Source organism: Armigeres subalbatus, chromosome 2 (genome assembly GCF_024139115.2).
Source record: "Armigeres subalbatus isolate Guangzhou_Male chromosome 2, GZ_Asu_2, whole genome shotgun sequence".
In the NCBI taxonomy this organism is placed as follows: domain Eukaryota; kingdom Metazoa; phylum Arthropoda; class Insecta; order Diptera; family Culicidae; genus Armigeres; species Armigeres subalbatus.
This window is the reverse complement of record NC_085140.1, coordinates 181,349,516-181,368,022: the sequence shown is the minus strand read 5'-3', so window position 1 is coordinate 181,368,022 and position 18,507 is coordinate 181,349,516. Positions and strand designations below refer to the sequence as shown.

At 41.7% G+C, this 18,507-nt stretch overlaps 2 protein-coding genes across 2 annotated transcripts; one reads left to right on the top strand and one right to left on the bottom strand.

The window, feature by feature from the left end:
* On the top strand, positions 1-1,918 carry LOC134215570 (uncharacterized). The gene is made up of 3 exons (XM_062694726.1): positions 1-341; positions 399-1,150; positions 1,237-1,918. Exons 2-3 carry the CDS (start codon positions 411-413, stop codon positions 1,544-1,546), a joined length of 1,050 nt encoding a protein of 349 aa, XP_062550710.1. The 5' UTR covers positions 1-341; positions 399-410; the 3' UTR covers positions 1,547-1,918.
* Positions 1,919-4,886: 2,968 nt separating this feature from the next.
* LOC134211329 (ADP-dependent glucokinase) lies at positions 4,887-8,000 on the bottom strand. The gene is made up of 3 exons (XM_062688090.1): positions 7,421-8,000; positions 7,173-7,337; positions 4,887-6,029 (listed from the first exon to the last, which is right to left on the bottom strand). Exons 1-3 carry the CDS (start codon positions 7,765-7,767, stop codon positions 5,051-5,053), a joined length of 1,491 nt encoding a protein of 496 aa, XP_062544074.1. The 5' UTR covers positions 7,768-8,000; the 3' UTR covers positions 4,887-5,050.
* Positions 8,001-18,507: the final 10,507 nt, after the last annotated feature.

The window sequence follows — 18,507 nt, the reverse complement described above, 5'->3', positions numbered from 1 at the left end:
GTGAAATATCGGCGAGAGCCGAATTATTTCCAGCCTTTTGATCAGTAAATTTTCAGTTTACGACCCGTTTAAAAAGAACTCTTGATTTCGAAACAACCGCTAAACATTTCCAGTGTCACTGCAAGAAAGTGCAAGAATGCATCTCAACGGTCAAGAAACATCATTTCGAGCGGGAAAATAGAACTGTAAACATCAGGATTTGTGGACGTTAGCATTATCAAGTGCATAGAAAGTGTAAATTTCAAGAATATTACTGTTATTTTGCAGTCTAGATAATAATGTGAATTTTGTGTTTATGTGCTTTATGTGAAATCAATATTTTTGACAGCTTTGTATAGAAGGTAATGCCAAGATATGTTTTGTTGGACGATCGGATGAAATGGATTTATTTTTTACAGAACATTTGAAAAATGGCCAATCTAGAAACTACTCGAGCTCGGGCAGTACTTGCCGAAATTCCAACGGAGCTAGGCTTTCCTATTCAACATCGGGCCGTTAACCATCTTGGAGCTCTCAGAAGAAATGCTTTAAATCCGGCTCTGATCGATAGTCCCGCTGCAAATATTCCAGATAGCTTTTTATCGCCTCGAATGTCTCCAGACGAAGCCGTCATTCAGCAGCGGGGCCGCCGTCGCGTTCCTATAATGTGGAGCCCGGAGAAAGGATTCCAGTCTCCGAACAAAACACCCACCAAAAGTATTTCTGCTATGACGCTGAGAAGCTCCCCTCGAAAACGTTCGTTGATCAGAGAGCTATCGGATGTTCGGGTTTCTGGAATTGATGCAAGTCACTCATCGCCATCGAACAAAAAGAACACGCCTTCTAAGGGATCCCCTGGCAGTGCGAAAAAAATACGTTTACAGGAGGGATCGATAAATCGATCCAAAAGCGAAGTGCCTCTAGAGACTCTGCTCAAGGGTTTCAGTCAGGATCAGCTAATTGCGATGATAACCGGTATGGTGCAGACGAATCCACGGCTCGAAGATGTCGTTAGATCTGAACTACCTGTCCCAGATATAGCGCCTTTGGAAGAACAGTTGTGCTATCAGAAGAGGAATATTTTCAAAAGTCTCCCAGCGACACGTTTGGTTAGCAAGACAGACAGTCCTGCCTACGCCAGGGCAGCTACCCATTTGGCTGCATTCAAAAAGTATTGTTTCTGGAATATGTTGCTATTATTATTTTATTATAGATACTCTCTAAATTATTGTAACTAATATTTCCTCCATATTGCAGAACTCTCATCGATCAAAGTCAATCGCTGCAAAGTTCGAAACACTGGGACGCACTTCTCGATTACGTACTGATGGCATGGAACTACGTACGCTTGACTCCAGTTTGGGACAACCATGCGCATAACGCTATACGGAGACACTGTTTCAAAATTCTCTCATATCATGCAAATAGTGCACTGAAGAATGGATCAACAGGGCTGGGAAAGGAAAGAATTGAACGCTTCCATGCAAAACTGAAATTAATGGGCGCTGATTGTGAGGACATCAACGATTGCAACGTTTGTATCGGATATCTTCTGAACAAAATATGAAGCCGCGGGGATCTTACAGGTTTAAAGTATACTTTGGCTAAATCTAGAGGTTGACTGATTGTTTCCATGAGCCTCAGTGTCAAATGTAGGGTTTTTGGCTTAGGCTTTTAATTCTAGAACGCATGATTCTAGAGCAGTTAAATCTTAACATTCTTCATTTTTATGGTAGACATTAGATATGAAAAAGTTCAAATTGTTAGGCTTCGTCGTTTTGTTTGTCCTATTGTGGCAACATTTTACAAATGAAACAAATATTTAGCAAGTATTTTTTCGGTTTTACTTTTTGCATGCGACTGATAATCTTATGAATGTAATTTTTGTTTGCTATTCGAAACGGTGTAAATAAAGTTTGTAACATTGTACCTTATCAAATGTGTTGTTATTCGAAAGTATCCTGGAGTTGTATTGCGATAGGAAAGCGTACTTACTTAAGACTCATAGAAGAGAAAAATACTCTATAGCGTTTTCGTTTCCTGATATTGCTTCTTAACCAACGTTGGTTGATGTGGTCCGTTTCGTGAAATCGCCGAGGTGATAACATGTCAATGGGTTGAGCGTATAATAATGCTGATGAAAAATCAATTTAAAGCTTGAAGCGATGGAGTATGCCTTGCAGAACAATGTGGAGATGGTACCATTTTAATATGCTAGTGAAAACATGGTGGTGTTGCGTATGTCCGTTGCTGGAGGATATGTGAGGATTTTTGATCTGTCGCCAGAGATATCGTATTCCGACTTGTCATCTGTGATGGCAAGATTCGACAAAGTCAAGCGTACTGTGCGTGAAAGGTTTCCAGTAAAATATCAATTCGAAATGTTCTCTGGAGTCCGTGGCGTGCACATAGAGCTCGATAAGGCAATTCCGAAGCTTTTCTGCTTCCGAAGTTTGAAATGAAAGATGTTCTATGAACGAGTGAAACCTACGTGCTTAATTTACAAAGCCAACATGCATATGAGAAAATCATATCCAAAGATCCAACGCTACAAAAGAGAAAAAGATGTACCAAATCTCTTTATATAATTGGACAGAGGATAAAAGTGAACGATGGTTGGTAATAGCAAAAGATAAAATTAAGTTTACCAAAGCAATGCATATGCCACGGTGAAACGGTCATTCGCGTGCTGCAGATATTCCGGAAGGTGGCAGCATGGAAGACCAATGGACCGCCATCAAGAATGCCTTCATCGCCACCAGCGAGAACAATCTGGGCGAACTACGCACCCCGAGAAAACAATGGATCGCCGATGAGACCTGGAGGAAGATAGAGGAGCGAATAGAAGCCAAAGCCGCGATAGAGCGATCGAAAATCAGAGGAGCCAAAGTCTTAGCCCGTCAACGATACGCGGCTCTTGAGAAGGAAGTAAAACGCTCTTGTCGACGGGGCAAGCGAGCGTGGGCAGACTCTCTGGCCGACGAAGGAGAGATAGCCGCCGCAACCGGGGACATTCGCCTCCCCTACGATATCTCACGACGCTTAAGCGGGGCGAAGATGAATGCAACGATGCCTGTGAAAGACGCGAATGATCAGTTATTGACCGACCCAACTGACCAGCTGAAACGCTGGTTCGAGCACTTCGAACCACTTTTTCAAGTGCCAGCCAGGCCATCACCACCTCGGCACGATCTGCTTAGGATCCGACGTATAACACGCGTCAATACCGAAGCTCCATCACTGCTAGAGATTCAAACAGCCATCCAAAGCATGAAATCGAATAAAGCCCCAGGGGTCGACCGCATATCAGCCGAGATGCTCAAAGCTGACCCCATGACATCCGCTCAACTACTGCATCGTTTATTTCGTAATATCTGGGACACCGCAACTTTCCCGGTCGACTGGATGCAAGGTATCTAAGTGAAGGTGCCCAAAAAGGGTGACCTGACTGTATGCGATAACTGGCGATTCATTATATTGCTGTGTACCGTTCTCAAAGGTCTGTGCAAAATTATCCTAGCCCGGATTCAGGAGAAGACCGATGAGACTCTCCGACGGTAGCAAGCCGCATAATTCTGGAGCAGGTCAACGAATTCCAAGAGTCCCTTTACTTGGTATTCATTGACTACGAAAAAGCTTTCGACCGTCTCAATCACGAGAATTTGTGGGGCGCCCTGAGACGCAAGGGGGTTCCTGAGAAAATCATCGGCCTCATCGAAGCACAGTACGAGGCCTTTTCGTGTAGAGTGCTGCACAATGGGGTCCTGTCCGACCGTATCCGGGTGTGAGGCAAGGATGTATTCTATCACCGTTACTGTTCCTCATCGTAATCGATGAGATTCTGGTAGATGCGATTGACCGTGAACCAAACCGCGGGCTGTTATGGCAGCCTATAACCATGGAGCACCTAAACGACTTCGAATTGGCGGATGACGTTGCACTCCTCGCGCAACGGCGCTCTGATATGCAGAGTAAGCTCAACGACCTTGCCGAGCGCTTCTCCTCGGCAGGTTTAGTAATCAGCGTCAACAAAACCAAATCGTTGGATGTAAACACGGGGACTCCTTCCAGTTTCACAGTAGCCGGGCAACCAGTGGACTTCAACTCTAACGTGAAATCTGTGCTGTTATACGCTAGCGAAACATGGTGTGTATCAGTGGAGAACACTCAACGGCTGCAGGTGTTCATTAAAAGTTGCCTGCGGTATATAATTCGGGCCTGGTGGTCTCACAACTGGATTTCAAACAACGAGCTCCATTGTCGTTGTCACCAGAGGCCGATTGCAACAGAAATTCGGGATCGGAAGTGGGGCTGTGTCGGCCACACTCTACGTAGGGGCGGAAACGATATCTGTAAACTAGCATTAGACTGGAAACCCAGCGGAACATCGCAGCAGAGACAGACTCAAAGGCTCATGGCGGCGAAGCCTCAATAAAGAAATAAAAGAAGTCGACCAAAATCTAACCTGGCAGCAGGTTAAAGCGATAGCCGGGCAACGCTCAGGATGGAGATCTTTCAAATCGGCCCTTTGCACCACCGGAGGTGTACAGGATCCATAAGTAAAGTAAGTAAAAGCAATGCATATAAAAGTAAAAGAAATGTTTTTTTTATTAATAATTAGTTTATAATATTTGCATAAATGCTTAACGCATTAGATTTGCAGTTCCGCAAAGTATTCTACTACACGACTGAGCTTTAAAGAAACACATTTTAAATTGCTTTGTGGGACGAAAAATAACACGTAGATTTCTTATACCTACCCTATAACTATTCAGTACGTGCGCACTCATCATTTACGATGCCACCACGAGTGAGCTCTGATTAACAAACGATGTTTTCTCAACATGTTGTTTGCACTAAAGACACTATAAATAACGTACACAGTATTCAGAGAAAACATACGAAAATAATGATTGAATAGTCGTTTATTAACTTGTTTATTTTTCTACACAAAATAGGAATGTTTATTTGTATTGTACAAGTCTTGTCAGCATAAAAATAGTTTAAATCAAAGCGATAGAAACTTTCGAAGTCTTGATTGTAGGAAACAGATATTTAGTTTTTTTTTCTCTCACTTAATTTGCAGTATTAATCCAGCCCCGGAAATATTATCCCCAGCGCCAGCTGTTTGCTTAGCAACTTTGCAAATCAGCACGGGTGCGACGCAGATATGAATCTCAACCGGTGGTTGCCCGCCAAACGTGATTGTTTCGTCCCAGCATGAAACCGGATCTGCCTCGGAAAATGGAATACGATTGGCTCCTTCTTGGGTAGATGTTGCGAAACTATCATCCAATAGTCTGTATGCAGCGTCCGGATTGACTATCGTACTGGCACATACGTGACGATGTGCGGTTAGGGACGCTTTGGCCGCTGCATTTTTTGTGTGCTTCCATTTGCTATCTTTGACTACGAGTATGGCCTGGTAAGCTAACGTGTGCAAATGGATTCGAGAAATCATTCGCCTTTCGGGATCACTTGATCGATGTTTGAAGTAGTCCTTGTTGAGCATTATGAAGACGGCTCTTGCCTGGTCAAGCGACAGAGCTACACGAGGATTGCTGTCGGCCACAAGGGAGATCTTTCCTGATTCTAAAACCTGTCTCAAATTATCCAACTCTTGTTCATTCATGCCGATAGAGTCGCTGTATGGCATCACATCTTTTAGTAACAGTTGCAGCAACTCCAACTCAACGAAGCTGGCCATTTCAAAGTGAATTAACGTGTCTTGGGACTGAGCTTTCATCTGGTTACGAACCCTTTCGATCCTTGCTTCGCGGACACCCTTTTCGTAAAAATAGTTATCCATCATCTGAAGGCCACTGACCACAAATAGGTGTGGGCTGAATCCTGGTAGTGCTTGTTCGAACTCTTCCAGCGAACTGATGAACGGGTTGTGGTGGTCATTATGGAGAATGTAACGATTCGCACGGGGAGATCTTAGCGTTCCCCATTCATCGCCTGTTTTGTACTCCAAGATCAAGTGGATATCGTCGTCTTGTATTAGGCTTCCGGTTAATCTTACATCGGGTCTCAAATGAGATTTCAGCCTAGAAAGAATTATTTAAATGTGTATTGAAATTTAATACGAATGTTGGGCATAGATTTTTGAAGGTGCAAACCCAATAAACCAGGGGCCTATTGCGCATCTCCTTTCGACTGCTCTAACAGTTTGCATGGTTGGCTCACGGGACTGACACTTGTTGAGCGAATAAAAAATTCCGATGGGAAAGGCCAATTGAATTATGTTGGGCAAGCACATCGATACGCCATATGTACCACACCAAGGCGAAACCGAACGATTTAATCTAGAAAGGCATACCCTGGTAACCGTAAGCATTAAAATAAGCCGTGCGTGCGACTATAAGGCTACCACAGACCTAACAAACTTCATACTGGCTCTATAAGGCAAAATAAAGTGCTAATGGTTAGCTGGGTTATCAACGCTAGGTGGATTAATCTGGGTTTTTAATAAGCAGTAGATTTTTAAAATTGGCTAATTTCTGACCTCACAGACCAATCATTCCAAATGATGGAATAAGATCTATGTGGGTATTTATTTGAATCATCGGCAATGTTTACCGTTGGACTTCTTGAAAAAAAGGTTATTGAAAGCTTCTTTCATTTGCTAAATTCACTAATACGCATTTTAATCAGTGATTGAACCGCAAATGACTTTGCATTTCTTAAACTCTTTTCAAATGAGAGGTAAAAGTTTGTATTCTGCAGTTTTGATTTGATATATAGGGAACTGCTCCGATCTCAATCTCACTGTACGTATATTCATCTCATCGCTAAACAAAGAAATACGGCACCAAATTCGTCGCTTCTTTTTGTCAACATGTGTGCTCACTGCTGAAAAAAATCACAAAAATAATAAACGAACCAAATTCCTTTCCATTTCTCTGTTTTTGATGGGATGGAAATAGGAGCTATGAGATAAAGTGGCGAACCGTTCCCCATATATAATACAGAACCTCCATTTTTTATTAAAATGTTCTGTAATATATATATTACAGTTGATACTCGTTGCCTCGTTGGTACTAAACCAAACACAGTAGGTATATGTAATGCTTTGTTATCAAAGAATTTGATTAAATTTTGTTTGTCTGTGTTAAAATGAAATCTTTGAGTGTTCAAGGCTCCTCTGTTTGATAAAATGTTTGCAGTGAAAAAAATAAATCAAAACATACTTGGCCGACATTTTAGCCCCCAATACGACGTCTGCTCCTTCTATTGCTAGTCTGGAACCAATGACTGGGGCGTTTCCACCGAGGGCCCATCGGGGCTCCGCAGCTTGCGATTTCTTTGCCAGTATTACCAAATGCTGAAACATTTCTTTGTTGGCAGTAAAACGTCTAAAAAATAAATTGAAAAATTATATGCCTACACGCTCTGACGATTACTAATGATTCCACATCTTTAATTTTTCCATACTCACTCTGCAGCAGCTCCACGCTGGAAATAATATGCGAAACTTCGCAAAAAGTCATCCTCGCTGGCGATATCGTCCACGTTGAAAGTGTCCTGTGATAGCAGTCTCTCGACCCGGCCGGTAAAGTTGAGAAACTCTACTGCCTTCACGTACAGATCGCTACACGATCCGTACCCGATGGCAACTCGCGGCTTATCGACCTGGAACTCATGCTCCAGTGTTTTGAGATTCTGCAGAATCGTTGTCAGACTTTTCAGATCATTCGATGCCAGGTAGGCCTGATAGATTACGGAGAACAGGGCTGCAAACACACTCAGCGCAGTTAAAAATGTTAGGTAGGATGTGGTTCCCATGGTTGATGGAATACAATTTCACGTGGCAACAAAACCAAATTTTTTGGGTACATATAATTGCACTTTGGAGACACCAAGAAGCTAGAACGTATATTGATTTAATTAAAAAGAAGCCGGGTTTTATGGAAGAACAACATGTTAACAAAGAAGTGAGAACAGTGCTTAAAGACTATACATAAGATTTTTTGTATACGTAGTGCAGCATACGCTTCGTTTGTGTTTTTATTTTGGTACTAGAGGTAAACAAATCGAAGAAATCTGCACACAGGGTACCTGTAAAAAAATAATTTTGTACGTACAACACAGGGTCAAACTTATTCATATTGTGATAAATTGAAAAACAGCCAGAAACAGTTTGTTATTGTGATAAATCTATAAATAAGACCCATTAAATATATGTTTTTTTTTTTTAATTAGTCAACCACCGCCAACTATGTTTGTGGTCCTTCTTTGAGATACACATTATAAAGTCGACTCTCTACATCTCGATGTTCTATATCTCGATATCTCTCCCTATGTCGATCGTTTCCTCAGTCCCTTCAATCTACATACATTGGGTTTTCTACATCTCGATAACCTCCCTATCTCGATATCTCTCTATCTCGATGTGTTCTGATCATATTTTGTTCGGGATTCACTCTCCTTATGTCGATATGTTCAAATTTTTAGGCTACTAGACCATCTTTGGACAATAACAAACACATCAACAACAGGAAACGACATTTTGTTTTGTTGTCATTTTTCATAGCAACGAGCTTTTTTGGATCTAGTACTCATTTCAATTTTTCTTCCATTCCTCGATCTCTCCCTATCTCGATGGTCCCTTCAATATCGAGATGTGGAGAGGCGACTTAAACTTTTCGGGTAATTATCCACGATGATTATTTGCTTATTTCTGATGTTGACCAGAACATTATTCAAAGGTCAGTAGGCTTTTACCTCGAAGTTAGTGCCCGAACACAATGTGAACGGCAATCCGGCAGAACGGAACTGCGGCAGAGCGGAATTGTTTTAAAACTATCGTTGTCATTGCCGCTTTGCCGCAAATCAGCCCACAATGTGAACGGTTGAAAGTCGAGACTGATAGTTCAAAATAGTCGCAAACAGTTTATTTTTGAAATTTTTTAAAACTATTTTCACTCTTATTAGCATAATAAATAAGGGCATCATGACTTGCTATTTCTTCGGAAATATAAAAATTCGTGAGCAGATTTTTATGCGAAATATATTTGTTTACAATTTATCTCTAAAAGTACCTTAGGCATTCTTATTTGTTGATCTTGATTGGGACGTTTGACGTCTACCGCTTTGCTGTTCCGCAAGTTTCCAAATTTCTAAGATTTAGTACAATGTCACTTTTGCCGCAGCGCCGTCATTGTGGGTTGCACCATATAGTTCCATTGTTGGAAATATGCCGTTACCGTTCTGCCGCATTGCCGTTCACATTGTGTTCGGGCACTTAGGTCATATACTGAATACAGTGATCGTTCGATAATTGGGGCACGACCTCACCCCAATCAGCAAATGCCGTTCGTTAATTGGGGCGTTTTGACAAGCGTCAATGTTGTTTACTTTTTGCATTGAACAAAGGAAAATTTTACGCGCCAGAAAATATCGATCCTGCCAAACACGGAAACAAAACGTCAACGCGTTTTTGACATCACATTCTGACGTTTAGCTGCTTTTTAATTGGGTTTCGCCCCAATTAGCGAACCCCCAACTAGAAAAAACCCAATTAGCGAACGTTCACTGTAGTTAAATCTGGCAAGTTGATAGGCCAATCCCGAAGCACGTGAATGCACCCAGACACATGACGCCGCTAACCAAATGTCCGAGAAGCTCACAGACATTTCAGTCTGACTTTCGGCTGAAACGTGCCATCAATTCAAAATCTTCAATTGGAATATGTAATATCAATTGACAACCATTTATCTAAAATGTGTTGCAGCTAACGATCGACTAGTGTTGTCCTCTCGCTTTATAAGCGGGCACCCCGGGTTGCAAGAAAAAATATTCCTATTAGGGTCTTGCCGACATTTCTCACCAACACGAACGCACGGTTCGTGATTGCAAACAATCCCATTTGATTTTGCCGTGACAGCTGCTCGTGGTTGCAAACAAACTGAGTAAAAATGTGAGTGTGCGTACACGCTCGCAGAAAGCCTAATTGTCTCCTGTGCCACATAAATAAGTTATCGACACCCTGTGAGCACTCGACATTGGGTCAGTGTTCACAGGGTGTCGATAACTTATTCGCAGTGCACAAACTGCTGCAATTTTAGGCACAACACACGTAGTAGGCCTTTTCACGAGACGTTTAAATCAGCTGATTTCATCGTCAATTGACAGTTCTTCTATGAATATGACAGCTTCGGGTTTACGGGCCTGTTCAGCGGTTGTAAACAAGTGCAGTATCGGCAGTGTCACATAAAAAGGCCTATAGGGTACCGAACGAACGAATTTTTTTCTCCTTCGGTCTTCGTGGAGGCTAGAAAACAGCAAGGCCAATAACTGTCAATTTTAGTGAGTTCTGAGAAATGAAAAGGGAGTACTGAGTAGGGACAAGTGAAAATAATAAGTGAGTAGTGAGATATGATAAATGAGATGTTTAAAGTAAGTGGTGAAAAGTGAGAAATAAGATGGTGTGATAAGAAGTGAGTTGTGATAAGTGGAAAGTGAAAAATAGGAAGTGAGTGGTAATGGAATCAGAAACAAGTACACGCTCATTTTTTTCTACTCAATAGTGAGTAGTTTTGTATTGCCGTCTCTTTTTTTCCTACAGAAATTTTACTCACTTTTTATTGAAAGTGGAACCACTCTAAATTTGAGTAGTTCCTTTTTTTTTACAAAAAGCGAGTAAAAGTTCTGTGGGAAAAAAGAGACGGCAATACAAAACTACTCACCGGTGAGTAAAATCAAAATGAGCGTGTAGTGAGAAGAGAAAGATGATAATGGATCAATCAAGGTAACTCATTTAGCACTCACCGCATCAAAACAACGACGGCACTGTATACGCATCTTTTTATTCGTGTGCTTTTGACAGAACATGTCTACGGTGGCGCAATCTGTTCATTTCATAGCGTCGGTTTTTGCTTATTGATTGGTCCATTGGGAAGCGAGAAACGAGATGTTGAGAAGTGAGTAGGAGATATGAGACACAAGGAAGAAGGAAGAAAGGAGAACGAAGAAGTAAGAAGAAAGAAGGAAGACAGAAGAAGAAATCAGACGGAAGCATGAAGCAGGCAGAAAGCGGAAAGAAGAAGAACAACAGAAGCAACAATGAAGCGAAAGGAAGAAGGAAAAAAGGATAGGAAGAAGGAAGCAAAACAACACAGGCTGAAACTTGATTATAATAAATTTTATATGAATGTTTTATTTTTCAAATAAACGAAAACATTTAACTTTAAATTAGTTCTTATTGTTTATATAATAAAAGTTTTTGTGAATCCAAAGTAAATTTATATTTGTTTCAATAAACTGATAGAGTTCGTATCAATTTTAATTTCAGTTCTTGTATTTGCTAGACAACATCCGTACATTACAGTATATGTAACGTTAGATATTAGCGTAACGCTCGAAATGAGCAGCCTGTCAGGGTGAGTTGTATGTGGATGAATTATAAACTGAATAGCTGGTGCCGGCAATGATTTTTTCTCGCCGCTACAGTCCCACTCACGACGGCGGTGTTAGTTTGACCGTTAGAATATACTTGCGGTAATACGCGCGGCTACAAAGCAAGACCATGCTAAGGATGGCTGGGTTCGATTCCCGGTGCCGGTCTAGGCAATTTTCGGATTGGAAACTTCCCTGAGCATAAAAGTATCATCGTGCTAGCCTCAAATGCAAATGGTAACGAATGCAAAAATGGTAGCCTGGCTTAGAAACCTCGCAGTTAATAACTGTGGAAGTGCTTAATGGAACACTAAGCTGCGAGGCGGCTCTGTCCCAGTGTGCCAATAAGAAGAAGAAGAAGAAGAAGAACGACATCCAAAGTTAGTGTTTGCGGTTTTATGAAGGACATGATCCTCATTCAAGTAGCCCGGTTCCGCTTTTTTTCTTTGATTATTTTTTTAAATTTTTAGAAAAAGTGTTATAGCTTAAATTAGTAGTTTTGGTTTCGAATTCTTTCTGGATTTTTGATAGATTCCCAATTACTATTACTAAAGATCCAACTATATTAGGGGAGGAGGTTCGGTTGTGGGCACCGTTCGGTTATGGGCACCCCTACGTATCTTTTAACAGATAACAGATGCTTTCACTCTGACAACCGTAATTAGTTTGCTATTGTAACATGATGTTTTGTGCTCAATATCAAACCGGATGACGATCTCTACTTTGAACTAGGAACAAAATTTTTTTTAAAGTGTCATAAATTGAAGTGATTTAATTCAAAATGTGAGTTCCAATGCATAGTACAGTAAATTTAATCTATTTTGAAGCTCAATGACGATTTCCATTAAAATTTTAGCGCGAAATTTTTATTCTTCATTTTCCAAAAAATGCTGCGAAATTCGGTTGTGGGCACCTTTATTGGTTCGGTTATGGGCACCCTTATTTTGTTGACAAATCATTCAATACCGTTCTAGTTGTCCCATAACTTATTTCAAATGACGTTTTATGCAGATGTAATAACTATTTAAATATAATTGATTGGAATAATAAGTTTAATTCATATTTTTGTTCTTTGGGTATGTTTAGTTATTATATCCACAATTTTTGGAACAAATCGTGGACCGATTTGCTTGCAACAAGTTGCATTCGACGGGGATTCCTGTCCCATTGTTTCCAATTGAAAATTGGTCAGAGCGGACTATGGGATCAAAATTTATGGCCAAAATATTATTTTTTGTAATGAACCAGAAAGGCACTATTACCGCTAGGGTGATAAATCAAGATTTTTTTTACTGTGATATATCAATAAAACATAAATCTATGAAAAATTGAAACCCATTTACCTAAAGTGCTATTTTAGGCTTTTCTTATGTGATTTTTTCAATATCCTCCCTAATGCACCGATGGAGGCATCATCACTGCTAGGTGGATTGATCTGTTTTTTTAGAGCCTCCTGGTTATTAGAATGAACACATTATTCATTTTCTTTAAATCTGGGTGGTTTCTATTCATGCTTCTTTATTTTTAACTGAGTTTTCAAGGGTGCCCACAACCGAAACACAAAATTAAAATGACCAAAAATGTCAAATTTTCAAAATTGTCAATATTTTTTTTCAAACCGATGAAATTAAACTATTTTTTTTGCTAGTAGTAAGGTTATTAGCCTAGCTTTCCATTGGCATGCAAATATCGGCATAAGATCAACTAGGTCCAAAGTTATGGATCAAAGACAAAAGGGTGCACACAACCGAATCTCCTCCCCTACTATAAAGATTAAGTGGCTTGAACGATAAGTTATCCTTATTGCTTAAGGTCTAAGCTATGTTGCACGCTACTTTTAATTAGGTTAGTTCGTATGAGGAGGTATTGTTGAACAGCGCATCATTTGGGCTTGAGCTTGATTGACTGCTCGTAGTTGCTACTCCATTATGACCAGATCAGCTGTTGTTCTTGCACAGGGAACCAACAGATGTTTGCTTGGGACTAGCTCACATCTTCAACGTACAAGTACTGGTGATCTTATTTGTTAGGTCATACTGGCGCCTGCCACGTCAGAATGCAAGTCAATGTAGGGAATGGGGAGGAAATGTGATGCAATCATTCGCCCACTGCAAACCGAATATACCTCTGCACTTGCCACAAGTTCATGCGGAATTTGTTGGAATTTTTGTGTTAGGTTCGAGAGGCAGACGTCCGTTTTGGTTAACGAGCTATTTATATTATTTATTCAGACTAAGGCCGAAGTGGCCTGTGTGGTATATAAGAGTCTTCTCCATTCGGCTCGGTCCATGACTACACGTCGCCAACCACGCAGTCTACGGAGGGTCCGCAAGTCATCTTCCACCTGATCGATCCACCTTGCCCGCTGCGCACCTCGCCTTCTTGTGCCCGTCGGATCGTTGTCGAGAACCATTTTCACCGGGTTACTGTCCGACATTCTGGCTACGTGCCCGGCCCATCGCAGTCGTCCGATTTTCGCGGTGTGAACGATGGATGGTTCTCCCAACAGCTGATGCAATTCGTGGTTCATTCGCCTCCTCCACGTACCGTCCGCCATCTGCACCCCACCATAGATGGTACGCAGCACTTTCCTTTCGAAAACTCCAAGTGCGCGTTGGTCCTCCACGAGCATCGTCCAGGTCTCGTGTCCGTAGAGGACTACCGGTCTAATAAGCGTTTTGTAGATTGTCAGTTTGGTACGGTGGCGAACTCTATTCGATCGGAGCGTCTTGCGGAGTCCAAAGTACATACGATTTCCAGCCACTATGCGTCTCCGAATTTCTCTGCTGGTGTCATTTTCGGCAGTCACCAGTGAGCCCAAGTACACAAATTCTTCTACCACCTCGATTTCGTCACCACCGATGCAAACTCGCGGTGGGTGGCTCTTATTGTCTTCTCTTGAACCTCTTCCTATCATGTACTTCGTCTTCGACGTGTTGATGACTAGTCAGATCCGCTTAGCTTCCCTCTTCAGTCTGATGTAGGCTTCCTCCATCTTCTCAAAGTTACGTGCCATAATATCTATGTCGTCGGCGAAACCAAATAGCTGGACGGACTTATTGAAAATTGTACCACTCGTGTTAATCCCTGCTCTTCGTATTACCCCTTCCAAAGCGATGTTGAATAGCAAACACGAAAGACCATCATCTTGCCGTAACCCTCTGCGGGTTTCGAAGGGACTCGAGAATGCCCCTGAAACTCGAACTACGCACATCACCCGATTCATCGTCGCTTTGATCAACCGTGTCAGTTTATCCGGAAAACCGTGTTCGTGCATTAGCTGCCATAGCTGGTCCTGATCGATTGTATCATATGCGGCTTTGAAGTCGATGAATAGATGATGTGTGGGCACGTTCTATTCGCGGCATTTCTGCAGTACTTGGCGAATGGCGAACACCTGGTCCGTGGTGGAGCGTTCGGCCATAAAACCCGCCTGGTACTGCCTCACAAACTCCCTTGCAGTTGGTGATAGTCGACGGCATAAAATTTGGGAGAGTACCTTGTAGGCGGCGTTCAGCAATGTGATTGCGCGGTAGTTGCTACAATCCAGCTTATCGCATTTTTTGTAGATGGGACACACGACACCTTCCATCCACTCCTGCGGCAAAACTTCCTCCTCCCAAATTTTGGTAATGACCCAGTGCAGCGCTCTAGCCAGTGCCTCACCACCGTGTTTAAATAGCTCTCCTGGTAGTTGGTCAACCCCAGGGGCTTTGTTGTTCTTCAGCCGGCCAATCTTCTCCTGGATTTCCTGGAGATCCGAAGCCGGTAGAATTATGTCCTGCGCGCGTTCTCCCAGGTCCATCACCATACCGCCATCTTCGTTCGCCACATCGCCATTCAGGTGTTCTTCGTAGTGCTGCCGTCACCTTTGGATCACCTCACGCTCGTTCGTAAGAAGGTTCCCGTTTATGTCCTTACACATATCAGGCTGTGGCACGTAGCCCTTACGTGAACGGTTCAACTTCTCATAGGACTTTCGTGTGTTATTAGCGCGGTACAGTTGCTCCGTATCTTCACGATCTCGATCTTCCTGCTGGCGCTTTTTACTCCGGAAAATCGAGTTTTGTCTGTTACGCGCCCGTTTATATCGTGCCTCGTTCGCCCTCGTGCGGTGTTGCAGCAATCTCGCCCATGCTGCATTCTTCTCTTCCATTAACTGCTCACATTCGCCGTCATACCAGTCGTTTCTCTGATCCGGGGGCACCGTGCCAAGTGCAGCGGTTGCGGTGCTACCAATGGCGGATCGAATAACTCTCCAGCCATCTTCAAGAGACGCTGCGCCTAGCTGCCCACATCCAGCTGCTGCGCGTATTCTTGGGCTAGTCTACCGTCTTGTAGCCGCCCAATGTTAAGCCGCGGCGTCCGACTTCGGCGCGCGTTGTACACCGTCGAGAGTTTTGAGCGCAGGCATACTGCAACGAGGTAGTGGTCGGATTCAATATTCGCACTGCGGTAAGTGCGGACGTTCGTGATGTCGGAGAAGAATTTACCGTCGATTAGAACGTGATCGATTTGGTTTTCCGTTTCTTGGTTAGGTGATCTCCATGTGGCCTTGTGGATATTTTTGCGGGGAAAGAAGGTGCTTCGGACTACCATTCCGCGGTTAACGAGCTGCCAGTGTGAAAGATAGGAGAAAGCAACTGATGGAATTTCTAATTGGATGTTTGGAAACGCGCTTTTTAGTTCATTTCCAATTCTAGCAGATTACTGTTAGAATATTCAAGTTGAAGGTATAGGAATTGAGATGGAAACGGTATGGAAGTCCATTTCCAGTTCTAGCGATTGCTAGAACATGAGAAATATAGAGAAAGATACAAAGTAGGAGAATGGACCGGACCTGGGATTGAACCCACGACCTCCTGCGTATGAGGCAGAAGCAGTAGCATCATTTTCCGAAAAAGTCGGGGTGGTCCGAAACCGGCCCCCTATATTTTATTGGACTCTACTTTTATTTTACCGCATGATTTGAAAGGGGAAAAGAGAGTAAACGATATTCTTAATGATTTCGTGATAGATTATTTGCCGAGATGCACAATTGGAAAAAAGGAGGTATTTTTGGCCAAAATTATGAATCCTGCGATAAACAGTGGTATTCATCCCTTGTCATAAGACGAGTTTGTACAATCCCATTGAATTCCACCACTTAATTGTATCTTGACAGATACTTATTTCAACCTCAACAGTAAGGCCGTCTTCAGTGTCTCGTACTTGACTCGACTTGGTCGTTGAGGTCGAAATACGTATCTGTCAAGATACAATTAAGTGGTGGAATTCAATGGGATTGTACAAACTCGTCATATGACAAGTGAAAACATTCCACTAAAAAGCTCAAAATAATTTTCTTAACAGTGGTATTCATCATAAAAACATAGACAGAAAAGAAAAATATTTTTTCTGAGCCTTCAATTTTCGGGCCAATTTTCGGCATAGTATCGATTTTTGTCATATTCTACAAAAACAACGGAATTTGATCACTTTTTGGCTGGCAATAAGCCTGTTTGATGCTGGATAAAATACTAATGGTCATAAAAACTGTATATTCGTGTCACAGACAAATGGAAGCAACACAGATTTCCTAATATGATCAATAAAGCACTTTCAGCCTCTGATGTTGAAAATTCACTGAGTAGAACTTATTAAACTAACAAAGGAGAGTGAAACAGATTCAATTAGCATAATATTGTGACATCAACGAAACGGAATTTCATTTATTTAATATTTCATTAAGATTTCTTTCATAATTATAAAAAGGTATTGTGGCAAGTAGTTGTTCAACACACTACTCATCAACATGTTATGACATGTTATGGTTGAATCTATAATTCGCTCCTATAATGTAGTAATGTCAAAATTGTAAATTTTTAACAACTTTCCTTCTCACTGCGTTTATATGATAGATGATTTTTTCTTGAATTATGCGCAACGTTAAAAAATAACCCTCCCCCTTAAAATGTTATGTGAATTGTGTTCGTCACCCAATTCAATTAAAGTGGCATCATTGAGTAACTTAGATTAAAATTGAAAAATAAGAAGTTTACCAAAACACCTGATCAATCCCCCTAGCGGTAATATTGTCTTTCTCGTACATTATAAGAAAATGTATTTTGGTCATAACTTTTGAGCCCATAGTCCGATCCAGCCTATTTTTTATAAAGAACAATGGACCAACGTTCTCTGACGAATGAAACTTGCTGCGAGCAAATCGGTTTAGAGTAAGTGCTTAAAAACGAGTTAAGACCATTTCTGCACACACACATACAGACATTCACACACGTACACACAGACATCACCTCAATTCTTCGAACTTTTTTTTTTTCCTGTTCGGGTGTGCCACTGCGACCAATTATTAGATCTATTGTAGCGTTACCTGTATCCTTAGTGTTTAAGTGCATGTCGAATTACTCCAGTGCTATTGAGAAGCAATGCAGTATCGGTTTCGAAACAGTTGTTGTTTTGTTTTCTCAAGACCACCATGACAAGGTCCCGCTATTTAGACCCTGCGTAGAGAGCAATCCCATTGAAGGCGCGCCCCTTATCAATAGGAAATCAATCCTTTCTTGAGAAAACAGAACAGTAATACTGTTTTCGGCCATGCATCGGAGCCCTAGCCACATCCTTGTCTTGCTTCTAGAATATCACCAGTGAAACTCTTAAAACCCGGGATTTAGCTCTGTCTACAAGACCATTTCACGCAAGAGAATTTGTTCAGTAATAAGAACTTCCGTGTGTTCCTCTCACTACCATTGTTCACCAGTTCAAGAAGAGTTAGTACGTATTTAAACCCCTAACTCGATTTTTCCAGCAGTCAGTTCAGCCTAGGACCGGGTACCGAGGTTTTTTAATTGCTAATTGCTAATTGCTTGAAAAGTTGTTTCCGCTGCATACAGTTTAGCCTCAAACAAGAGGAATTCGAGTCTTTCAACTGTCTGCAAGGTAACATTAATTATGTTTTATTTCTGAGACTGCTGTTGGTAGCGAAGACTAAATACGATGAATCCTTAATTACCACAACTTATTGCCCTAGCTAGAAAAATGGATTAGGCTAGGGCTCTGTTTGGTAGATCTTACACCGCAACACACTACGTCAAAGTGATCTACCGTGTTACGGGACTTCTTCGAACTTAG

What these genes read in the sequence shown, in the direction of transcription:
- LOC134211329 (XM_062688090.1), bottom strand. Translation starts at nt 7,767, where the DNA reads ATGGGAACCACATCCTACCTAACATTTTTAACTGCGCTGAGTGTGTTT. An exon ending in CAGCGTGGAGCTGCTGCAGA is followed by an intron (nt 7,338 to 7,420) that starts GTGAGTATGGAA and finishes TTTATTTTTTAG; the next exon opens with ACGTTTTACTGCCAACAAAG. An exon ending in GGGGCTAAAATGTCGGCCAA is followed by an intron (nt 6,030 to 7,172) that starts GTATGTTTTGAT and finishes AATTCTTTCTAG; the next exon opens with GCTGAAATCTCATTTGAGAC.
- LOC134215570 (XM_062694726.1), top strand. Translation starts at nt 411, where the DNA reads ATGGCCAATCTAGAAACTACTCGAGCTCGGGCAGTACTTGCCGAAATT. An exon ending in CATTTGGCTGCATTCAAAAA is followed by an intron (nt 1,151 to 1,236) that starts GTATTGTTTCTG and finishes TCCATATTGCAG; the next exon opens with AACTCTCATCGATCAAAGTC.